At 38.0% G+C, this 21,375-nt stretch overlaps 1 protein-coding gene across 18 annotated transcripts in view; it reads right to left on the reverse strand.

The window, feature by feature from the left end:
- Positions 1 to 21,375, reverse strand: part of HDAC9 (histone deacetylase 9) — a 458,974-nt gene that overhangs the window by 173,173 nt on the left and 264,426 nt on the right. For 15 of the 18 annotated variants that reach the window (XM_054058870.1, XM_054058867.1, XM_054058866.1 and 12 more), the window contains one exon: positions 14,593 to 14,862. In XM_054058870.1, coding sequence (XP_053914845.1) covers positions 14,593 to 14,862 — 270 coding nt within the window. Of the gene's footprint in view, positions 1 to 12,276; positions 14,863 to 21,375 lie in introns of those variants that run through there. The other 3 variants (XM_054058875.1, XM_054058874.1, XM_054058873.1) reach the window with 1 other exon arrangement.

The following is a 21,375-nucleotide window of genomic DNA, read 5'->3' on the forward strand; positions in this document are numbered from 1 at the left end:
TAGCCTTGATTCTGGCCATTGTTGTTTGTGGGTCCTTGGGCACCCTCAAGCTGCTTTGAAAATCTCAGTTCTTTTGTGGGTTTGTTGGTTGTAAACAGATAAACATATCTCTTTCTGTTAATAATTTACTTAGAAACATAACTTTGCAAATATAGTTCTCTGTCTATGCTGTATCACCACTCTTTTACAGACTATGGACACTGCAGTAACCTGGAAGAATTTAGTTGTGAGCTACAGGAAACATTACACTAACTGAACTTTCACATAGATAAGCAAAGCTGGCACTATTAAGGCAATTTTATTTCTTGAAGTCCCACAAATCTGCAGTTGAGCTTATATCACTTCTGACAAATTTGATATAACAAAGATAGCTTATTAGCAGAAATACATTGCGTGTTAATCTAGTGATAGATAGACACTATACGGACTTCATATTACACGACTGTAAAGTTTTACTGCACTTTAGTAGTAGCTTTTTGCATTGAAACAGAAGAAATATTGCTAAAATAATGGGTTGTGATTGAATATAAAATGTAAACAGAGCAGAGCATGCTGTCAAGGCAAGGAGGTTCATCCTCCCTGCTCGCATGTTCCCTTCAACAGGAGTATGGAGGTACCTGGCTAATGTGGTAGAGGATAAGGATGTATGCAGTGTATGCAGCTTACATTAGCTACAGTCATGGGGGATCAGGATTAAAACAGGTGCAAAATGAAAAAAAATATTTCAAATTTACATTAGTAAATCTAAAAGCAATTCTTAAGTTTGCTTTGAGTATGGCTAGTACATTGTCACACTAATACATGACAGAGTTTTAAAGCCATATTTTAGTATGACCATATAAACACTTTTAAAATGAAGTATATCACACAATGTGTGCATTACAATTACAGCATATATACAGCAAATGTGTTATAAACCATTGAGATAAATCTTAGCAGAGCTAGATGACTGCTGGGCAAAAATAAAAGTGCATCTAAAGGTGCTGTTACTCCACTTCCACACCCTCATGCCCTTGTATATAGATTTAGCTGCATATATGTAACTTTGGAGGAACTGATTTTCAAGTAATCTGGAGCTTCTGGATTTCTGAAAATCAGGCTTTTAGAAATGTGGGATTCTTTCCACGTCCTTCTGGAAAGCTCATTGTTCCTAATTTAAAAACCACAGCAGCAGAAGCCTTATGGGTATGCATGACAGCCCTCTGTGTCTTTATCCTTCTCCTCACAGTTTGTAATTTTTGGACTAGTCTGCACAGTCTGCTCTTGCCTGACTCCTCTATGTGATTCTTTTCCTATGCCAGTTTTTCCAGAATCACACTACAGAAACCAATAAAGTATTCCTTTATTTTTGGAGGCCGGGCAGGGGGCAAGGAGAATGTTCTCCAAACTCCAGCCTATTACATTTATCTTGGAGTTCCTCTGGTTTCTTTTAAGTAGAGCTGTCACGGACACTTACTAAGTTACAACACCCTAAAGACTTGCACAGTGAGTTATAATACATCTTTTCTATAAATCATAAAAGGACATGTGCACTCTGCTTGTAATGCTGATGTACACCTTCATGTACACACCTAAATACCTACGTGCATTTGCACAAAATACAAAACTCATCCAAAGGTATAGCAGCGAGGGCAAACCCTGTAAGAAGTTTTTTACAAAGTTCTTTAGTTAAGACCCATGTGAACTGGTATATAGAAACACAGAAGCATATACCCACACCTGTTAAGTAAGTGGGAAGTAGTGTCATCTAGTGGTTAGCTCAAAGCAAATGGAGTAGGAGCTGTAATTTAGTACACAGTAATACAATTTTTCATTCTTTCCTTGCTAAATGCAGTGCCTGGAGGAAATAATTTTTATTACATTGTATCTCATTGATTCACCCACAGAAAGGGGGAAAAGCAAAACCAGTTGGAGAACCATTCACAGAAATGTAAGAAAGATATAAACTGCTCAGATGTACACTTTCCTTTTTTGCATCTCATCCTGTCCAATATTTCCTTTGAGGGTTACAGAGCTCTTGAGGGCATATTCATAGACCATCTGCCCACTGTCTTCCATACCACGTAGCTTGAAAAGTACTGCGGCAGCACACTGGCACACTACCAAATCAAGAGGTAGATTAATTTACTGTTCAAATTTATAGCCATTGAAGTTCGTTCCATTTCCAAAAATGTGAGAATAGACAAACCTTTCTATGCGTAATTCTTTTCAAGATTGAACTGTTTCAATTAAAAGCTGGTTCTTTCCTCTTCTGACAACTTGATTGCTAGAAATTGCTAGAAATCCTCATAGCCTAAAGAACTCTTTAGTATCACTTCTGGATGCAGGGAAACATAGACTTCATTGCTTGCTTACAAGTGAAGGAAGTGGTGGTGTTAAGCTCACACTTAAAGGTAAGTGTGTGATTAATTTCTCCATAGATTTGGGGTTTATAATATGAATGAAGTACTGTAATCTGCCTATCTGCTTTTAAATTTTTGTCTAAAAACTTAAAGGTGCAATTTGCAACTATTTCTTATATAAAAATAACTGTAGGATATTAACACAAAAGCTAACTCATAAATGTTACGCAACAATATTGGCACGATCACTTGCTATGGAATCATAATTCATTACACCCATTACAGTTTCAACTATTAAAAATAAAGAAACTGAAATCTACTGAAACTACTGAATGAAGGGCTTACCATATTAGAAAGGAGCAGTTATAAATAGGATTTTTGCAGCTGCTCTTGTTAACAGGCAACTCTAAAATAACAGCCATGCATGTCTTAAGTTTCTGCTAACAAAGCTGATTTCTGACCAGGAGGCTAGAGTATTCTTTTTCATCTATTAAGCTCCGAAAGTGACAGTTCTTCTTCATATCCCTAATATTTCCTTTTCAGCTCACCAAGGCCAAAATGTCATCTCTTCTTGTAAAACAAAAAATCAAAGCCAAATGGTTAAAATGCAAAGTTTTGGTTAAACAAACAGTCCGTATTTCAGTGGTTTTATCTGCAGCCTGCGGAGCAACTAAACAAAGCCAAGATATTGTCCATCTCTTTGACAGACAAAGAGCCTCAGAGGTCCAGAATGACATGCCCGGGGCTGGCACGTGATTAGAGTAATTAAATTAAATAGCAGGAAACATGTTTTCCATATGCCATTGCCTGGCCACACACAAACTGTAACAGTAAATCTTTTATATTACATTGGTTCAGGGAAATGTATAACCATTTTAAAAATGCAGGATGCCCACAAACATGAAGTTAAAGGGAATATAGTAGCACACTCACTGGTGCCTCTGCTTTTGGTCATTGGCTGAAATGTCAAACAAGTTCAATCCTTATTTATTTATTTTTAAAGGTGCAGTTTAAAATGCCCAAAGTACGTGAACATTCAAGAAGCATTACTGGGTTTGCACTGGAGAGTAATGCTGATGGGCCAATTCAGAGGGAAAAAAACAAAATCGTCCCAGTAAATTTAAGAGAAACATCTTGGGTATCTTACAAACTGAAATTCAAACATATTTTTGTCAGGCTTTTTCAACAGTTGATCCTGCAAGCATGTGCTACAAGGAAATTTTTGCTTCAGTTCCGTTTTCTTCAACTAACTCAAATTTCTTTGTTTTCATAGCCAGTAGTTAGAAAAGATAGGGTGTTTATCTGTGCCATAATACAGTCAGAAGAATTGCTACTCAGTGGGATCATCTGCTATCCTTGAATTTACTTGTCACTACACTATTAAGGTCAACTAGAATACTTGCTAATATATTTCTGACTCATTTTTCAGTGGTTGATGACGTCAAATTAAATCACTGGTGTTTCTGTTTTGTTGTGGTTTTGCATAATAGGAAAAAGGCTGCAAATCAGTTTGGAAGGAGCCATTAATCAGTGAGTTCACTGATTTAAATGCCTAGTCCTTGAGATTTTTAGGAGATGACAAGCAGGAACGTTTCCTGTAAATGATAAATTCTGAAGATAGCAAAATGCTCTTAAAATAAAGAGAATTAAGAACTTGGGGAAAACCACCTCAGCATGTGAAAACTGGCCTGTGAAAGCAAATTAAAAATGTATCTATCTCTCCATTTTCTCACCATGTATACTGGATAATTTCATAAGCATTTTAGATATTCCATCTTTACTTTATCTATATCCTTGACCCCGAATTCTCAGGTAAGAAACAAATGAAACAAGTGCTTCTAATTTCAGGTCTAGTACTGAACTACTATTAAACTAATAATTGATAATAATTCAATGAAATCAAAGTACAAGCTTCCAATGGGAAAAATAAATGCCAATTTATCTTTAAATGTAGTGTAACAAAGAAGACAGAACATTGATACTCCTGGCTCATTCTTTAGCAGTTAAGAGTATTTCTCAAGCTATCAAAGTGACACTTAAGAGGTAGTCAAGCATGAAGAATCAGGAATTGGGACTTATTTCTTCTACTCCTTTGAATGCCTTCTTCACTAACTCATCTCCATCATGTGATCAGGAAAACTTGTGTTTAACAATGAATCTAAAATAACAAAAGGAAATAACAATGACAGGAAAGTGAAAACCAAGGACTCATGTTGGTAGTAGCTGGCAGAGCTCTTTTTTTTTTCCTTTTTACCCACATTTCTTTTAAGTGTCTGAACTCTTCTATTCCCTGAAAGGATCCGTGCATTTCAACTTAAAATGTTCAGCCTTAACTTTCTATAAGGGTTAAAATGATCAGTTGAAAGGCAAAGCAGTCAATCCCTCATTACCAACTTGTCATTTGAGAAAAAATACAATGAAGTCCTTCGCAGCAGGTAGAAATTTAGAGCCTCTGGTGGAACTACTGTTGTCATCCTCAGGAGGGAACAGAGCTGCTGTTCAAGCCAAGGAGAGTTCTCAAGACTATCTACAGCGTGTCCTGTAAGGTGTTTCGCAGCAGGTGCATCAACACCTTTGCCTCTCCTCACCCTTATGTCTCACAGCAGACCTGAAGGGGGGAAGACACCTCTCCATTTGCTCCCCCTGTTCTCCAGCTGGCTTCGGCCTCCAGCCACTGACCTTTCCCTGCCAAGAGGCAACCCTGCCATGGAGTGGCCAAGCATGTCTGTGAAGCAGTGGTAACTAAAGGCTCATGAATCAACTAAAGGCTCTCTTCCCAAGAGGGAATCCTATGATTGTCAGAAATTGGACAAATCCGAAGAGCCTGACAAATTATCTGGTACACAAGGGGAAACCTGCAGGATGACCATAGTGTGAGAAGCAGCTGGGGGAATCTTCTGGTGAGGAGTTATTCACTGAAGGGGAGAAACTCTAGTGGCTTTGGGCATATTTATTCTTCTGATGTTGCAAAATATGTTTTTGGAAACAGGTCTCCATTTCAACTTTCAGTACTTCTCCAGCATTAGCCATTTTAGGGACAGAAGCTGTATGCTGTGAGGAACCTCCATCCCTATGAACCACCACACCTGCTTCAGTGGCACAGAGGAAATTTAGCCTATAGAGAGAATTTGGTAGCATTTATTTGCTCTTATAACGCTGACACGTACTTGGACCCACGAAAGCATGTGAAATTCAGTCTAGTAGCTTCTGCCAGCGTTAAAGAAATTAATCCAGCTTTGTCCTTGATGATGCCCATGATGAATTACACAGACCAAAAGACTTTGACAGTTTTGGGTTTTTTTCTGTCCTGGTTCCTATTCCTCATTCCAAAGACCTGTCATAAACCCCAAGGACCTCCTCCAGCAAAGCACTTCCCACAAGCTGCGCAACACAGGGATCCAGTACAGCAGCAGTAGCGACTGCTGGTTGTTCATGGCTGATGCAAAAGAACTGTAACAGTGATCTGTGGAGACAGTGACAGCTGAGGAGTAGGTCTGGTTTTTGGTAGGGTTCAAGTTGTGAGACAATTATTTTCCAGCTTCTTATTTTGCATAAAGTTTCTCAGCTGCTAGGCAGCTGCTGGGCTTGAATCTCCTTGTTTGGTTACTTTGCATTTTGGTCCTTCCTGACATAAGTTACTGTTGCATTTACAGGATTCTGCAGGTTGAAAGCAACTGCTTTCAGTGGCATTGTCCCCCTCCTTTCTGATTTGCCAAATTCTGCTCCATTTTTAAACCCCTCATCTGAAAAGTCTTTTCTTTTCTCAACTGTAATAACGAAGAAGAAAGAAAAGAAAAAAATAAGGAATACCAGCACCACATGAATAATAACTTGCTGTGTATCAAATAGGAAGCACCCCATTCTGTAATTTCCTTAATTACTAGCTGAAGTAACGACACAGAAGTGCAGGTAAATTCAGAAAAGCAGATCCTGGTAAGAAGATGTAAAATCTTCTAAATATTGTTCTTCTGTTATATATTTAACCCACTTTGAGTACTTGTCTATAAGGTAATATTCGGCCTTTTGCAATGACGCTACACTTGCAGGTGGCCGCTACAGTAAGAAACTACCAAACACTGACTTCCTTCTATCATTGACCAGCAAAGATCTTAGCATCCTTTCATGCTTATATGATGCACTTAGTCATGGCCTCTAGGACTGGGTACCAAAAACCAAAATGTATAAAGGAAACTGTTACGAAACTGTTCCTCCGTGGTGACCACCTGCAGCTCACCTTTACAACAGCTTCACAAACACTGTGCTCCTGTGGGTAGGTCATCTCACCAGACTGAACCCACTGCTTCTTCTCTGACTCAGTGTGCTTTATGTCAACAGATTTCACAGCCTGAAAGCATCCTGGTGGTCAATGACTGTGGGAATCATTTGTCAATGAAACATTGCAAGGCTTCCGAGTGCAGCTACTGGGATGTTCACAGAGCTGGACCCAGATGGAGCTGGGAACCAGCATGGCCTTCAGTGTCCCAATTGCAAAACTCCCCCAGCTCATCCCTGATGTAGCTTCTTACCAAATTACAGATTCTTGCACAAAAGCAGAACTTGAAAATGAAAGTTAGTTGATGTGCTTTGAGTCTTTTTTATTAAAAACTAGGGGTAAAGGGCCAGAGAGGTGAAAGAAAGGATTACTTCTTTTTACAGGAAGGTCCAAGCTACAGTAATAGTGACATATAATAGTACCTAACTCATAAGCTGTCAATTGAAATCCAGCTTCTCAGAGAGGACTTGGGAGAATGAGCAGCCTGCCTGGTTATTGCATTATCAATCAACACGGACAATGGGCCCCATGCCTATTCTCAGTCTCTTGCTGTAGGGGTGAATCTTGCTCCTGTCCCTGTTTTCTTGCTGGTCCTGTGCTGCTTATCTCTGTGTTGTCAGAGCCTGCCCAAGAAAGGATGGAAAATCTTATGAAAGGGTAATGACGCATGTACTTTCACTGAAATCATTAGCATCCTTAGTGAGGCTTCACTACCTGCAGAAATGGCCACATCAGAACTATTCAAGCGAGGTGTCCCTGGGCTGAGCCTGTGGTGTTGGCACCTGTACTCAGGACTGCCTTTTTTTTTTTTTTTCCATCAGAAACAGTAATAGAGAAGCTTTGAAGCTCTCTATACTGTACAAAGTCAGTAGCTTCAGAAAATTGAGGTCTATGCAGAAACTAATAGGAAACTGACAAAAGATGTGTACTAACACAGGTAAATGGTGAGAACCAGAAAGTTCTGTGAAAAAAAGGATATCTAGGGATGTGTTGTTGGGCTTGGGAGCTTTTGATGCCCTAAAGCAAGGTGCCAAAATGGATCCTAATGGATGCAAAACAAGCAACACCTGACCAACACCTCCCCCTGTGTGCATTCAGGTAGCTGAGTGATGGAGCCATGCTGTCTGATGTGTAGTAACTCATCGACTTGTATTTCTACTAGCAGAAGGTCTAGCAGAACAAGTCCTAGAAGCAGCTAGTCTCGGTAGCCATCCCGCTGCACGCAAGGGCAGAGCATTTCTCAATTTCTGCACCTTACTTCATCTGAGTCCGTTCAATAATACCGATTTACTTTAAAAACCTGCAATCTGGCGCCCTTCTTAATGGGAGCAAAGGGAAACGACTAAGGAAAGGGCTGGAGACTGAATTCACCACATTTCACTGGCTGCTTTACAGAGAAACTGAGCAAAGACTTCTTAAGCCCTTACCATCAGCAACCTCGTAGCTGCAGTCTCATAGCTCTAATTTTCACAAGACCCTTTGTTGAGGAAATACAGGCAGTAGGAACAGAAAGACCTCCTTGGTCTCCTGGGGCTCCAAAGGTCACAGGCCAGAACATGAGAGGAGACAGAAAACGCACTGCTTTCTGCATTAGAGCACCTAATTCTCAATGGCTGAGCTGCTCCTGTAGGACATTAAACAACAGAGCTTTATGAAGATTTAGTCAGCATTATGCTGTGGTGTGCGTTTATTCAGTGTTATATATTAAGGGAAGGAAGAAAGCGAAAACTTGTGTGTGTGCATGTATGTGTGTCTGACAGAGCAAGAGACATTCAGAGGTCAAAACAGAATTATTCCAAAAATGAAGCATTTAAAGAAGTAACTTTCCAAGAACACATAATCCTCTTCAATGACAACAATAATAAAACCCCATGCTGTCTGATACAGGAAATGATAAATTGCTCTATGGCATGAAAGTAGTATCGTCTGACTGACAAAATGTGAAGTGATAATTACTGGGATCTGGACTTACAGACTTTTGATTCATGCTAATTAGGCACCCCTGATTAAGTAATTTTGCCCCAGTGGTCTCCTTACACGCTGCTTTCTCTTACAAAAGGGAGCAACAACAGAAGTATTGAGGTGCTGTATCAATAAGTAAGTACCTGAAGGAGAAAAAAAAAACATAAAAAATTTGGGATCAGAAAAGAAAAGCGCTCTCAAAATTATCCTGAGCAGGCATCAGTGAAATGAAATAAGTTCACTATTCTGCAATATCATATGGTTGGTCAGACAATTCAGTTTTTGATGTAACTTTGGGAAAAAATAGGACATTGTCTTCTGTAACTGAGATTATACAACAGGAGAGACAAACACAAATAATCACCTCCTTGGTGATTATTAGGAAAAATTTGAAACTTTCTCAAAAAAATGTATAATTTTCAAATCTAACTGGGAAAGAATTACTTGTAAATATTATCATTATGTACTTTCACATAGAAGTTGCATAAAAGAATTATTATTCCTGTAGTATTTGATATAAGCCTACATTTTCAAAGACCACAGTTAAAAACTTGATAAGAAATGGACAGGACCTTAAGAGTAAAGATGACAGAAAGCTGGCTAAGTATGCAGACGGGGCTTCTCCTCATGCGGATGAATGAAAAATTTTCACAAGCCAAATCCAACTACACAGCACTGCCCCCCACCCGGTGTATGGCTCAAGTGTGATCCTAGAAATCATAGTGTCAGCTTGTGTTATGTAGGGATTGTACTGGGATTGTGCACTCACAGACTTGAGGAAGGTGTAAGTTTAGTGCCCCTCTTACTGGCTTACAGTTCTAGGAGGCAACTAAGGTAGCCTACAAGAAAAAAAAACAACAAAGGTGAATTGAGCTAGTAGATATAAGATCATGGGTACAACCTTATTTAGGCAGGGAGGGAGGAAGAAGGGATAGAAGGTTTATTTGGAAGTCTGAGACTGTTCAAAATGTACATTTCCATTTCTCCTGCCCTTTTCTCCAGCACTTTTCAAGGCCAAAAATGTAATATGCTACCACCTTGGAAGGACCAAGTGTGTGGAGGGCCATGCACTTTTCAACACTGCATCCTTCAACCAAGTTCCCTTATGTTTCATGGCTATGAACTGTTAAGAGTCAATACAGACACTTCAAGGCAACTATGAAAACATAGCTCCACAGCCAGATTCAAAACATCTCATCTAATCAGCTAAATAAAGCACTGAATCACTTACAAGTATGTCTTTATAGTCTGTCAAATCAACTCTAGTGACTGAGGCCCCTGTGCAGTCATCACAGAGAATGAGACATTGCTGAATAATGATTTTGAGTTGCTAAACTATTACCCTTGTAACACTTAGGTGCTGCTGAAGTAACCCTTGGGGGTCTCCCATAGCTTTGCTTACCCATAGATAGCCAGGGCTACTGGGGCTAGAAGCAAAATAAGCAAAAAGAGCATGACAGTTGGGTTCAGCAAATGGGGACGAGAAACTAGGATACATCTAAAGGATGCCCCCTTCCCAGTGCTGTCTGTGGGTGTGAGTGAGTAAGCATGTCTTTCCGCTGGCTATGCACGTTGACGTAACTTTTACCTTTCAGCTAATCCTAAATTAGGCTGACCTAAAAGAGAAAAAAATCAAACCCAAAAACGCAAAGCACAAAGTCTACCACAAAGCACCTCACAAACAGCATGGCAAAATTTCACAAAAATCACTGGGATTGCTCTAGAGCAATAGAGAAGATAATTTCACACAAGATGCTCTTTCTCTAGTTGCCTGAACAGTACATCCAGTGTATGATATTCTAAACTTGTATTTCTCCACTGAGAAACAAGGTACAAAAGCCTTGCTACCACCCAGATGATGGGAACTGCATAAGGAAATCAGAAACTAAACAAATAAATGAAAAGCAAACAAACATCTCCTAAGTGGATAAGTAGGACGTGCTGCTAGTGGGACAGAATACAATAAGGAAATTAACTTGGCTTAGCTAAGTTTGGCTGTAAATTGTGAAATGTTCGTAAGGGGGAGAAATAAGTAAACATTTTTAGATTAGTGTTTGGGAATAGTGTTTATAGATTTTTTACCTCAGAATGCCAGTGAAGATAAAACCAGGGTATATTTGCCTTAAGTAACATGGAGTAAGTCATAGAGATCCTGATGATAATGAAGATGGAATGAAGATAGTGCACGAATGAATTGCTCAGTAGAAAGGATGAGTGGTGATAGTGTCTGGAGTGCTCCTGCTTTGTTGAGGCATTCAGCTTTTAATCATATTTTGTTAATACTAGAAGATGAAAAAAGGCTAATATTACAGTACCCACATTCCAGTAATGGGGGGGTGTGTGTGTGTGTATATAAATAGTATGAAGCATTTACTCTCATTTAGTAGTAATTAATTCTAAACTGGCAGCTATGCGGGCTTTACTTTTTGGACAAGAGGGCGGAATAAGCATCTATTGTTCCAAAAAAAAAGAGATATGCACATCATTCCTGGAAATGGAATTCAGTATTGTATTAAATTATGATTGTTTTCTCAATTATGGGTGCTTTGACGCGTGGTAAACAAATAATTTACAAAAAATGTAGGTGTAGCCTCCAAAACAGGAATGCTGTAAACTGAAAACATTATGGCTGCTCTACTATTTCTGACATGAGTATTTAAACAAAAGGCATCTCAACAAAATCCCCTGCAAAAAAATTATTTACTTAAAGGCAAAAATTCTAAATATGTAATAATCAACAGGGCAAGCGGTTTAATGTACTAATATTAATGCTAGTTAAGTTTCCTAATCTAAAACTTAATTCGTAACTAATATTTTTTTTTTTGTGTATGACTGAGGAAACATTACTTTCCTGTTTTATCACTGAAAAGAATTAAAATTGATTTATAGAAATATTTATTCTCATATATTTATGTTGGCGAAAGCATTTTGTTTTAGTTAAAACTATACCAGAATTGAAGCTGTTAAGAGCCTTTGCAATTTAAATGAACAGAAGAGCTAGAATGAACTCTTTTGGTAGTAATAATTCATGTGCTTTAGAAACAGAGATAGGTTTGCAGTAGAAACTATTTCTCTCTGTAGATCTGATGCAAAATTTACAAAATACCACAAATCAGGAAAGCATTTAACATCTTCAAGGAAGTTAGGTGTTTCTAAAGTAGAAATTCACTGTCTCGCACAACTGCTTTAAAGTCTGCAGAGCTTGTGGATTCCCTCCTCCCCAGCATACTTACAGGCAGACTCTAGTTTTGCAAAGGTCTTGAGGAATATCAGAAAGGTCAATATAAGCTCATTTGCAGATCAACACCTATTGACTTCTGGGCAGATTATAGGAACATCATGGAAATTATCTAAGCTCATTTGAATTTTGGATAATTAGGAGCTAAGGAACTAGGATTTACCTTTACCTTTCCTATATGGTACAATATATGATCATATATTCAAGACAGATGCCATGATGGGAGAATGAGCATGCATCAATACTATTTCCACATTCACTAAAACTTATTATGGATGATGTAGGATAAAACAAGAAACCAAAAAAGACTTTGTGTAATCATTGTAAGAATCATCTAATAAAAACCTTGCTCCTGAAAGCTTTAACTGCTTTAACAATGTGTAGCGAACATATTCGGTTAGACAAAGCAAAAGCACAACTAAGTTATCAACTTTACACAAAGTCAGATATCTGAAAGGGGATCTTTTAAAAAAAAACTTTATTTGAGAAAGGAAGAGACTTATATCAGAAGGCAAAAAAAGGGAACATACAAACAGAATATATTTACAACACAAAACAAGAGATCACCTCTAAGGGTGTAAATTATAATAAATACAGTAGATTTAAAATGTAAGAGACAATTAATAATTAGAAATGTGGTTGTTTAAGCCCAGTTTTCCTTTTCACTGGTTCCAGGTAGTTTCTCTATTTTAATTTTATCCAAATTTGAAAGATCCTAAAATTAATCCACTGATGTATTGGGGTTTCTTACCTGAATGACATTATAAAAATATCTTTTGTTGTTTGTGTATACATGTCTTTGAAGTGATATTGTACAAAAGTCTTCTCACTTGCAAGTTTCTCCTCAAATAAAATGTACTTTAGAAGATGCACTATCCCTCTTTGATGAGGCTGAAGTTGGGTTTCAAAGAAATTTAAAATTATGCAAAATGGGAAAAACATAGAATTTCATTTCTATATGCTTCACTGTTTGAATGTGAAGGTATTTTTTTCATCCAAAGCGGGGCAAGATTTCTATTCAAATATGAAACACCCGTAAAAATCACCTGTATTTTCTCAATTACTAAATCTTTCCTATCAAAGATGATCTTCTCATTTCATAAGTCCTTTCATTCTACAGCAATTATTTAGTCATTTGGAGAACTTCTAGCAAAGAGAATATTGTATCTTTAGAAGTTGCAAAAATTTAAAAGAGGTTTAATCATATTAGAGCGTAATGTAAACAACACATGCTAACAACATATTTTAGAACAATTTCTACATTTGGCAAAACAGCTATCTCTTTTGAAACAGGATACTGCACCTTAAAATACCTCAGCTTTAGAAATATAAATATTTTTAATAGAAAAAAAACCTGACAAGGATTCCAGGTCAGTTTGGGATTATCCATATTAAAGGGGATCTTAATACAATGAATCTTTAACTAGCTTAACAAAAGTAAACCTATAAAACAAGGTAAACATATCAAAAGGGAATATGAAGGAAATGTTTCACTGGAAAGCTTCCTTAACAATTTCCCTACTCGCTTTGTTATTTTCTTTGACAATAAATCAATTCATAGAGTGCCTTTAAAAACAGAGGGAGCGCTGCCCGTGTCCCCCCCACCCCGCATTCCTCAGCACATGAATCACTTGGGCTTCCTGTTTCCATAAGGCATTTCCTGTCCCCCCCTCCCAAAATCACTTTTCTGTAGGAGAACAGCAGGGACCTGACAAAGTATCGACTTACATAAACAGGGCTCTCCACTGCATCCAGCCTTACTCTGCCTGATCTCACAGCAAGGAAAGGGATGCCAGCTTCCTGGCTGCACAAATGCACTGTGCTTTTCAGCTTTGGTGACATGCTCACCGACAATCTGAAGTTTCTTTTTGCCAAGTTGACATTTTATCCACAGTTGTTATTTTAGTATTTGTTCATGAGTCCTAGCAGTAAAGGTTATGCGATATTGCGTGATTAGTCTTTATTGTAAAAAAATAAACAAGTGATTGGATATCAGATGATAATGATAACAGTTCTGCGCTTTTCCTGCAATATCCTGATAACTGATTGGAACCTAATGCTGCATTTTGCTTCTCACCAGTACTTGCATCTATTTCATTTAAGGATGTCTCTGTGAACGTTATCATCAAATAAGACAGGATGAAAAATTAACTAAGCAGTGCAAAAAAAGAAAACAACGCCATTTTTAAATGGTGCTTTGACTTGCCTCTTTACAGCCACCTTGTATTCTTCTCTAAATTATATTCTATACACCAGCCTGGGACCACTGATATAGCAGTCAGTACCTGTCTACTGGGGAAAAAATACCCTAACATTAACAGTGTTCAAGACTACAGTATGATACAGTATATACAGATAGCTGAAAGCAAAAGTCAGAGGATTCAAAACCAGAGAAGAAGAATGTTTCATCAATCAGATCTGGAAAGTAATTCCAGCAACTGCTGATCTCAACAAGCTAGGTGATACAAGTTCTCTTTCACTAGAACTAAGCAATGTAATGTAATCCTGGGCTAATACAAAGTCTATCAGCTATTAGATTTATGTAGAATAATTGACTGCAACAGGTATTTTCTCAATTAGTGGCCATAAGGATGAGCTTCACTATGTTTTCAAGTGTGCATACAACACTTCTGCCTGTTAGACTCTTTGAACAGTAAATCAGGATTTGCTAGATCAGTGAATCAAAACACAATTGCTTATTAAAGCCTAGAAAATGCATGTGATGTTCAGATAATAACCTTAATTACAAACCCTGGAGCTAAATCTTTGCCTATTACCTGTTGCATAAAAGCAGCTTGCTCCCCAGATTCCATTTGCTGGGTTTGAACATCCTCATCACTGTCCGGTGGCTCCTCTTTGACTTTCACAGCCCCCACCTGCTGTCCTATTCTGTCATCCACACCAGCACTGCTGCTCTCAGCCCTAACGCTGGCACCGCTCGCAGAAGGTCGCTCTTCCTGCATTGATTGATCTCCGTGAAGCTCTTCTTCAGCTTCCTCCAGGTGGCTTCCAGGCTGCTTGAGCTGCTCAATGGATTTAGAAAGCATCTGAAAAGAGAAGAACACTTATTGACTCCTTTCACTGATGCCACGCACCAATAAGTACTAGATTTGCACTGACAAAACTAAAGCTTCCACAGCAAACCCCGCTAGCAATGTGCTGTGCATTACTAAAAGATTAATGTACAGAGAAAAAAGAACCAAAGTTCCTATGCAAAAGTTCACCTGTTATCCTGCAATAGAAAATACAACATATGTAAAAAGTGCTCTATAGAAATGCTGAACTAAAAATAATGCAGAATACTGCAAGCATTACACATCTCTTGCACTGTTACAGCTGTTAATCAAAATAAATTAGTCTCCCTTCATACTCTTCAATCATAAAAGCAGAAATTAATTTAACTATAATACAGTTAGTTTTCCACAATGCAAAATAATAAAGGAACTCTAAAGCTATAATAAAATTAGGAATCTGGTTAATACTTTGTTATAAGCAAATAAGGGAATATTAACACAAGCTTCTCTATCAATGAAATCATTAAGGCACTGGACGTCAACAAAGGAGCAGTAACAAAAAGCTGGTGTTGATCGCCTCTTCTTTTCATCTGCCTCCCCTCAACTATCAAGTCGTTCAAACTGAGTTTTAGGCTGGATGGCTTCAGTATAGCTATTCTTGTCACAAATTGTGGACCATCTAGTTGTATTCTGCTTGCTAATGCATACAGAAAAATGCCATCCTAGTGAAAGATAGAGTTGTCATGTAAATGTATGATCAAGAAGCCACAGGAACTCCCACAAAATCAACAAGAGTCGAAAAACCTGTTTGTGCAGTTCCATTTGATGCTCTGATGCATACACCTCACATCTGTGGAGAAAAAAATTCCACAGCGGAAGTCTACAGGTTTCGGACACAGCAAACCTTCATTTTTTGGGAGTACTGAGAATTTAAGGGCTTACTGAAAACGAAACAAAAAACTCCTTTTCCTTACTGTAGTAAGTGGCAAATCACAACACATGTGTGCTGTGGGCTGCAGGTGGCATGCTCCAAGCTAGGGAATCCTTACTACTACAGCTAATGCAGAGCGTCTCCATTTATTAAGCAGCATCTGGAAAATTACTCAGATCAAACCCATAAATCTTTTCCAGCCGTTTCTCAGGAGGTGATGCTGACCATGAAGGCACTGAAGCTAACTACATCTATTTAGCTTGAGTGCACTCCTTTCTGTCCCTCAGTTAAACATCTGGGGGGGAGCCCTCCCCACTCCTCAAGCAAGAAAAGGAAGGCAGGGCTGGCTGCTTGGCTGACTGCTAGCAAGCAAATACAAGATGAAACATCTGCGTGACAGATAATCGTATACAGCTACAAGAATCACTGATGCTGATCCATCTGTAAACCATTCCATGTGCCAGTTACTTGACATCAGGTGGGTTATACTGGAGGCAAAGCCAAAAGAAAATGAGTGCATGTCCAGAGCAAAGTTAAGACACATATTTAGCTCATTACTGCTCTCTTTTCTTTTATGCTTTTTTTTTTGCCTTTATGTCAGAATCTTTCTTCTTCAGGCTGCTGTATGGCACGGATCTGCTCCTGAGTTTTCTAAGGCAACACATGATGGATTGCAGTATATCATCTATATATGGAACACCTTCAAACACTTTTTTGCATGTAATCAGTGCAGTGATACAAGCACACCTAAAGGGGCTGTGGAGACTAGAGTGGCATTTGTGTGCATTTCAGCTTGCAGTGTTCCTCTTTGAGGGCCTGCTCCCACGCCACGGAAGTCAGCAGGCAATTTGCTCCAGACTTCGGTGACAGGAGGAGCTAAATAAATTAAATTTGCTAAAACTCTGTGAAATGAAAGTCTTTATATACATTGCATTCATATTATCATCTTTACTGCAAAATCTTATTAAAAACATTCTTTATGCTGTGACTTTAACTAAGCCTCAGGCAAGGGGCTATAAGGCACTATAGTCATTTAATCTCATAATATGGAGCATGATAAAAATGAGTGGATGGCATTGGGGGGGGGGAGGTTAGGCAACAGGACCCAAAACCTGAAAACCACTCCTGCTGCTCAGTCTGTTCAGCCACAGCTGACTACTCTCTCTGTATCACTATCATGCTTTCATATTTGTTAAAGTGTTTTTTAAACGCAGCTTGGCCCCATCTTGTTCCAGTAATTACATTAGTGGCATTACGAGGAGAATGTTCAGTTCTCCTAAGTCAGCTACATCTTATTTTATATCATATCTCCTGATACTACCGTGGAAAATTATGTAACTGGAGACATGCAAAGATATCAGTTTAGAGTCAATATTTCTATCTTATCTCTCTCACTAAAGTTGGATTACATAGCAAAAAATGAGTCCTGAATGAAAAACTGCTCAAATCCATTATCTGGGCAGCTGGATGCTTCTGCTTACACTTAATGTTTAAATCTTTCACTCTAAACGCTTGCTCACCGTTTTTTTCCTGAATTTATCTGTAGATACACAAAGGACTTTCTCCTCATTTTAATGCGTATCTATAATTTTTAAAAAGTGATTGCTGAATCTGAGTTTTATGGTTTATTTCACTAATAAATTAGAGTTGTACAGATTGGTCCTTAACCAATACACTTTACTGTTATCGGTATTCCAACTAAAGGAGTCACTCAAAAAATGGTTTCATGCTAATGTAACCTATATTTTTTTCCTTTTATTTTCAGGAAATTAAACTGTAAGGGATACGTGTGAGCCAAAGCAAATAGTGGCAGTAGGAGAGGAAGCATTTACAGACATCAATTTCATTGTGTAACTCCAAGAGTCCAACCAAAAAAAAAACCATCAAACAAAATCTAACCTGCTTGCTTGCACAGAAAAATCAGAAGATTGTGTATAAATAATACAGACATTGCAACAGACCATAGTATAGGTCCTTCAGTCACAGCCCCTGCCTTTGTTCCTCCTTGGCAATGACAAGCTTTTGTAAAATACAATATTTTAAATAAAGCCTCTTTACAAAGAGACAAAGCACAAAATCTTGCAACAGCCACACCATATATTTCTTTCCTTAATTAATTGTTCGTTTTAAATACACAGCAGTCATTTCTAAGTAGTCCTGTATGTACTTATGGAACACACTTTTTCTCCTTCTCTCCTATGGCTATCAGATTACTTTGACTAGCAATGTATGTTGCTGGCTGTACTGAAACAACTTGGCACCTGCTTACTGTTGTCTCCTTTACTCATCAAGTACAACATTTCCAAGGAAGGTATTTATCTATCAAAAAACATTATTCTGCATTATGGCTTAAATATAGGTTTTCAATAAAAGAGAAAATGCTCTGGAAATTTTTTCATTTCCAAACACAGTCAACTGTTGTTGTAGTTTTGTCCAAAACAATCCCCTTACTATAAGCAATATCCGTAAGAAGAAATGTGCTACCTCTCAACTTCAGAAGGTGCTAGCCAGATGGATGAGCTGGAAAGTCAAAGCCTCAGTTGTAATATGTTTAATGAAACTAGATTCATTTACTCCAGCTGAACCTGATCCAGTCTTCCATATTTCATTAATCATCCAGAGAAATGAATAATTAATTTGAGGTTAACTGTACCTTTTCAATACTCCTCTTGACAACAAATAATCTTCCTTAGAGAAACTTGCAAATTATTTTTCAGTTTTTATTAACAGCGGTCATTTATGATCACCATCCAAAGCATTAATGACTTTTCACTTCCTATATATTTTTGTCATGAACTTTTTTACCTCACAGTCTGGCCTAGTCACTGGTTCCCTATACAAAGATGCTTTAAACCAATTACCATCCTGGAATGAAAGCTGAAATTTAAGGTTCTCCTTATCTAAGCTTTAACATTATCCATGCTGAATCCATACTTCACTGCACACTACCAACTGCCCCGTTATTTTAACCTTTATTACTCCAGTACAGAGGAGGACTTTAGCACTGAAAACTAACTGCCAAAATGCTATGAATACATTATTTTAAAAACACACGTAGGGTTCCCACATCAATCAAATAAAACCTTAGTCCCAGTGCAGTCCTAGTTTAGCTTCAGCAGAAGCAGGCCTTTATTCATCATATGTGACAAAAATAACCTTTAAAGACGGGGTTTTTGTTCACATACTCTTCACATTATGATTTCTGAGATTTTCTTGAACGCAGACTATTGGTAGTACATGTAAATTAGTCACATCAAAATCACTCCTTTTTCTGCAAGTGGCAGGTTCGAAGTTTCCAGATACAGAGATACACAAATAACATCAAGATTTTAAGTATTTTACGGTAGCAGTGGTGTTTTGGTACTTGATTGCATTAATTGTAACTTGGGGTTTCAGACTTTGGACTCTCTTTATGGAGCAGAATGATCTGCAAGGGCGATCAAAGGGCCTTATGATGAAATAAGCTGTCATTTGGACAGAAGTATATTAAAGCTGACAAGGACAATCTTCACTAAGACAAGCAGAGTTCAGGTTACTTCACATTCATTATTATTTTCTCCCCAGAAAGCTGGGACGAGGGTTTCTACCTACTTTGGATGGGATTTCAAGTTTTGCAGAATGTTTTCCGAAGGTCAGCATACTAGATCCCGCAGGTATAAATGTCAGACTTCAGTGGAGATGTATACCGTTTCCCACATCAAAAGCCTGGCATCTGACAGCTGACCAGAAATAATCCATAGGGGATCTTCTCTTCGTTATTAAGGACAGAGGCACACCTCTTGGCAATGATTTGTTTCTTTTGAGAACAGAAATGATCCAGGAGAATTCTTTACCCCTGACCTATGTTAGATTTTGCTTGTTATCACCCTTATAGCAGCACTGGCATGAAAGAAAAGAAATGGCTTTTTAATACAGGATAAATACAAGATCAATGGGGTGGAGAGAAACTTGCTCTTTTCCTCTTTTTGTTGCTACACCAAGATTCACCTGTATGTCTACGAAAAAAGTCTGGCCCAAAACAATTTTCAGGGAGTGCTGCCAAATGCCATATCATCCTAGTTCATTGCAAACATTCAACTATGAGGTTCAGTTGAAATATATTAAAGCCTTAAGTACTGAAGTCCTAAACATAAGGAAGAACGAAAGAGAAATGGAAAAGAAAAAGAAGACATTAACTTGTTCAAAGTTCTTGATCAACTGTCATTTCATAGTCTTTTCAGCTTAAAATAGTTCTTGTCTTTTTCACCAAAGCTTTTAAAAGAATGTTCAAGTATTCCTTATTACAGTTCCCCCCCCAACAAATCCAAACCAAAGCTAATGAACCTACATTTTTTCATGACTGAAAAGGATGGAATTACACCTCTGTGCAGATTTCATTATGCAGACTACTAACAAAAGTGTAAGGGACAGAACAACGCAAAATACATGTATGTGTATTCTCTTGATATGTGCCTAAACTTGTCCTAAGAAATGAGAAGATACAGGTTTGCTTTGCTACATGGTCTAGAATACGTACTGTTTTAAGGTTGAAATAGCTCTGCGTTTTAGAGTCAAAGTGTGATTGTAAAGACATGCAAATTATATAACGAACAAATAATTTTGACTGCAAATACAGGCAAGTTTTAAGATTGAATAAAATATATTCCACCATGTTGGCAAAGTGAAAAACCCTTATGCAGGCACAAATGTTCAAACTGAACCTTTCAGTTAAAGAGTTAAAGAATATAGTTTTAAATTCAGTACTTAAAAGCTACTCCATCATTTGATCTTTATTTATTCTCTTGTTTACAGGCTAAACTTAAAGTTTCTTCTTCAAGTATGTAAGAAAGCCCTCTGGTGTTCTGTATACCTGCAGAGGGCAGATACATGATTAGAGCACTGACATTTTTCAGTACTATTCAGCATAACAGCGAGAACGCTGCTGTAGAAGAACCTAGATAGTGCAAACTGTAAAGTCTGATAAAACACCCGCACCCTCAGCTATCCCACTGCTGTTGTGCCTGCAGCATGATCCTATTCCTCCTCTTAGGTGTTGGCTACTTCGATGAGTTACTGTGATCCCGATGAAGACTAGCTGTTCTGGGAGTGGGGATAAAGGAGAATGAGAAGCAATTGAGGCAAAAGAAGTAGGTTATGGATGTTCAAAGCAGTGAAAGGCCCTAGGATAAACTTCAGTTTCTGCTGTCTGCATATGCTCATAGGCTGCACTGCAGAGAATAAAAGCTAGGTTCACTAGGTTTTAAAAGAAGGAATTGTTTTGTCTCTTTATCACAAATAACCATCTGAGAATGAAAGCATATTTCAAGTATGAGAGGGAATGATTCTCCTTAACACATATTTTCATTGCAGTTTAACTGAGAAAAAAACGTTTCTGAAACAAGCATTATCCCTAAACAGCTGCAAGTCTTTTTACTTCCTTATCCAGCCTAGCTCTTGTGAGGTGCAATGCATAAACATAAATATGTTTGTGAGACTCAAGTTTAATTTTCACATTCAAAACAAATGTTCCTATATGCCACAGCATATATCCCCAAATGCTACGGTAGAATTTATGTCAATAAGCATATGATCTAACAAAAACATGTCAGTGGGGACCTTTGCTTTGTGAGGAGTGC

The sequence above is a fragment of the Cuculus canorus genome, chromosome 2, assembly GCF_017976375.1.
Source record: "Cuculus canorus isolate bCucCan1 chromosome 2, bCucCan1.pri, whole genome shotgun sequence".
Taxonomy (NCBI): domain Eukaryota; kingdom Metazoa; phylum Chordata; class Aves; order Cuculiformes; family Cuculidae; genus Cuculus; species Cuculus canorus.